The 4,383-nt window shown below is 38.9% G+C and overlaps 1 protein-coding gene across 1 annotated transcript in view; it reads left to right on the plus strand.

Annotated features, from left to right (window-relative positions):
• Window positions 1-345: 345 nt before the first annotated feature.
• The window catches only part of LOC106876188 (uncharacterized), a 46,189-nt gene continuing 42,151 nt past the window's right edge, over window positions 346-4,383 (plus strand). Inside the window, exons 1-3 of the mRNA XM_052976827.1 lie at window positions 346-358; window positions 909-1,066; window positions 2,415-2,641. Of these exons, the coding sequence (XP_052832787.1) occupies window positions 346-358; window positions 909-1,066; window positions 2,415-2,641 (398 nt within the window). The remainder of the gene's footprint in view (window positions 359-908; window positions 1,067-2,414; window positions 2,642-4,383) is intronic.

Below are 4,383 nucleotides of genomic sequence, written 5' to 3' on the forward strand. Positions count from 1 at the left end.
CGTTTCTTTGTACGCTTCACTTTCTGCCAATATCTCTTTTTTCCTGGACAAAGACATTCTTTTGGCTGACCTTGAAATTGTAGACAAATTGGCATAGCTACAGATTTCTACCCCCACTCGACTTTGGATGATCATAACTTTCAGAAAACTGGATATTTTTTAATGAAATTTTGCTATGAATATGTGTTATATCATGTGGATTCTGAATATACAAAATTTTGCCTTTGTCATATGGAAAGGATCTAGACAGAATATTCCATTACAAATCGAATTGTTTATTATAATCTTTTAGAGACAAAATTAATTTACTAAACCTAGTATTGTTGCGTTTTTTGATATATCTAAATGTCGAGTAATGGTTAGATATTCTTTTCGACAACTGAGATGAAGAACTACCTATGTAAAAAAGACATCAGAACCCTCTTCAGCCGGTTTTTGACCACAATTTCCAGCAGCTTCATATAACCGTCTGAATTGAGCCTAAAACCCTCTTCTGGCGTGCTGGCGTAGCTAGAACGCATGTTGTGTTGTCCACGTCTTTGTATCTCCATTACAGTTGTCCGTCACATCTTATAGCCTTTGTAATGTTCACAGAACATTGAACAGCAGTCATGATGTCAGTATTTTGATACCCGGCACGAATGATTATTATAAAGGAACACTTCTCTAATATTCAAATGGCTTCCAGTCCTCCATATCAGTAAACTTCTTCTCAACACGCTTACCGACGCCGTTGACTGTTCACTACTACATTAAGTTGTTCATGAAAAACAGAAAACATAAAAATCATCAAATGTACCCCGAACACCCTGTATGTTTGATCAGCGCCACTTTAGGAGCAACCTATAATACAACAACAACAACAACAACAACAACATCCTATTCAACATCTTTTCTCCATTTTTCAGAAATCACAGACAAATGCCTGCAATACAGTAAGGATTTGGACTGCAGGTTCTATGATTGTTTACACGGAAGATTTCCCTGTGGTGGACCCAAGAAAAAGAATAGACCTCGTGCTCATTGTGTGAGATCCAAGGAAAAAGCACATAAATTAACTGACGTGGTAAGTCAAACTTCTGATTAGAAACGCGCGTGAGAAATAGTAAGAGACAGAAGAGTGAGGGAGGGAGAGAGAGAAAGAGAGAGAGAGAGAGAGAGAGAGAGAGTATGAAGAGACAGTTAAGAGGAAGGAGAATGTCATGTTTTATTATCATTATTATATCGTAAGGTGGCGAGATGGCAGAATCGTTTGCACGCCGGTCGAAATGCTTAGCGGTATTTCGTCTGCCACTACATTCTAAATTCAAATTCCGCTGAGGTCGGCATTGCCTTTCATCCTTTCGGGTTGGATTAATTAAGTACCAGTTGAGTACTGGGATCGATGTGATCGAATGTCCCCCTCTCTAGAAAATCCAGGCCTTGTGCCTATAGTAGAAAATATTATTATTATTATTATTATTATTATTATTATTATTATTATTATTATTATTATTATTATTATTATTATTATTATTATTATTATCGGAAGACTACGAGCTGGCAGAATTATTAACACACTAGGCAAAAAGCTTAGCGGCTTTTCGTCCGTCTTCTGAGTCCAACTTCCACCGAGGTCCACTTTGCCTTTCATCCTCTCGGGTTCATAAAACAAGTGTCAGACATACAAACACACACACACATATATATATACATACATATACACGACAGGCTTATTTCAGTTTCCGCCTACCAAATCCACTCCCTAGGCTTTGGTCGGCCCGAGGCTATATAGTAGAAGACACTCGTCCGAGGTGCCCTTCACTATTTTTTAATATTTATACATTATCGTATGTGAAAGTGCATAGCTCAGTGGTTAGAGCGTCGGGATCACAAGCATGAGGTAGTGAGTTCGATTCCCGGACCGTGCCGTGTTTTGTGTTCTTGTGCAATACTCTATATTTCACGTTGCTCCACTCCAGTTCATTCAGCTGTAGAAATGAGTTGTGACCTCAGTGGTGCCAAGCTGTATCGGCTTTTCCTTTGCATAACATCGGTGGCGTGGAGAGGGGAGGCCGGTATGCACAACTGACTGCTGATCTTCCATAAACAGCCCTTCCCAGACTTGTGCTTCGGAGGGCAACTTTCTAAGTGTAATCCCATTATCATTCATGATCAAAGGGGTTCTTTTAACTCTTCCTTTTTTTCTACGCCACATCCTTACCTTGTTATTCTATTCCTTACTCCGCCAGATTAGAAAGACCAAGTACTGGGATCTTTGTTATCTACTTGGCCTCCATTCCTCTCAAAATTGCTTGTCTTGTGTTATAACTAGACAGAATTAGTATTCACTCACCCCAAATAAATAAATAAATAAACAATCCCTTGAAAAGCGTCAATTTTTGTTTTTACTAACCACTGTCTAATATTTACAGGGTAAAATCTGGATTAATAGTATCATAAAATGTTTCATGAAAGAGGTGACACTTATCTACAAACGTCCGTCACTCGATTGTAATGATGTCGACACATTGATCCTGGGCACACAACACAAATGTTACACAGCCAATGATTTCTGTAATGTTGGCTGGGAACACCGCAGGGAACTGTGGAAAATATTCAGTGTACCCATGAGTACGTCTAAATCACATTACTATAAAATGTAAGTATTTGTTCTTTCTGTTGTTGTTGCTGTTGGTGGTAGTGGTAGTGGTGGTGGTGGTGGTGGTGGTTGTGGTGGTAGTCATGATGATGGTTGCATTGATCGAGTGAGGGACATCTTGGTGCTGTGGAGGGACTTTTAATTATTGGTGGAGACTCAGTTAAACTTTGATCGAACATTCAGATGGTCGGGCGTTGTTCTGGATATCAGGATATAACATATGTGTGGTCGTGTAGGAAGTAGCTTGCTTCCAAATCACATGGTTCCGGGTTCAGTCCTACTGCGTGGCACCTTGGATAAATGTCTTCTACTACAACCTCGTGCCGACCAAATCCATGAGTGGATTTGGTAGACAAAATCTGAACGAAGCCCGTCGTTTATATGTGTGCATGTGTGTGTGTGCGTGTGTGTGTATCTGTGTGTGTTTCTGTGTCTGTGTTCCCCCAGCCCACACACAACGCACGACAACCGGTGTTGGTGTGTATACGTCCCCATAAATTAGCGGTTCGGCAAAATAGGTAGGCATAAAAAATAAGTATTGGTATCGATACGCTCGACTAAAATTCTTCAAGGTGGTGCTACAGTATGGCCGCAGCCTACATGAATGAAACAAATAAAAGGTAAAAGATATCTGTGTCTAGCTGAATAACATACATTTGCTACCCATTCTTTCGCGACGTGATGAATCATTGAGGGACATTTTTTGCTGTTACATGAAAAATTCCCTGCTAACCGCCCAAAGCACCACCTTTGAGTATTACGATAACAACGGCATAATAATTCTATATCCACCAAGCAAGCAAGCAACCAATTAACTAAGATAAAACTATGTAACCAGTTAAAGCATATTTGTAGTGGAGGAACTATTTTGTCTCTGCAATATTTTCTCAGTTTTTTTCTTCAGTCCTGGTGCATAGCCGAAGGAATATTTTCTCTATTTTTCTATGCTAATTGAGCTTTATTAAAGTAATTTTTTTTTGCTGCTTTGCATGACCATCCTGTCTTATTTAGGGTCAACATTAATCTTGCTTTCGTTTTAGGTCGAGGCAGTCTACGTCACTGTTGATGTGGAAAATTTTTGTACTAGTCATTATCTTTCGGGTTTTCACATCAATGGTTCTGATCTCATAAAACATTCAACCAAGTAGCCGAAATGCTGGAATGCATACTAACTTGGTATTGCAAATACATTGTGGTTCATTATTTTAATGTATGCAGAGAGTTCTGAGGTTCATATTTTTCTTGTCCGTCTGTTACATGTTATAGTTACGCGTTTCCTGTTACACTACTATCGTTAGATATGTTTTCATATACCCCAAGGTACCTGTAACATTCTTCATCAGATATAGGAGACTCATTATTTACAATATTTATACTTGACGGATATTTATCTTCATCTTGGGCATATGGCATAGTGGTTAAGAGCGCGGGCTATCAATTCCAAGATCCCGAGTTCGATTCCAAGCAGTGACCTGAATAATAATAATAATAATAATAAGGTAACTCGAGGTAACTCGAATGTGGAATCTAAAAACGGAAACAATTCCTATCATAGTAGGTGCCTTAGGTATAATAAAAAAATATTCAGACAAATACATAACAAAAACACCAGGACTTACAAATATATATAACATACAGAAAATTGCACTACTGGGCACTGCACACATCCTACGCAAAACACTTCCAATACAGTAACCATAAGAGCATCACAGCAAACCACAGCACATACCCAAGGCACACAG

This window comes from Octopus bimaculoides, chromosome 25 (genome assembly GCF_001194135.2).
Source record: "Octopus bimaculoides isolate UCB-OBI-ISO-001 chromosome 25, ASM119413v2, whole genome shotgun sequence".
NCBI classification, from domain to species: domain Eukaryota; kingdom Metazoa; phylum Mollusca; class Cephalopoda; order Octopoda; family Octopodidae; genus Octopus; species Octopus bimaculoides.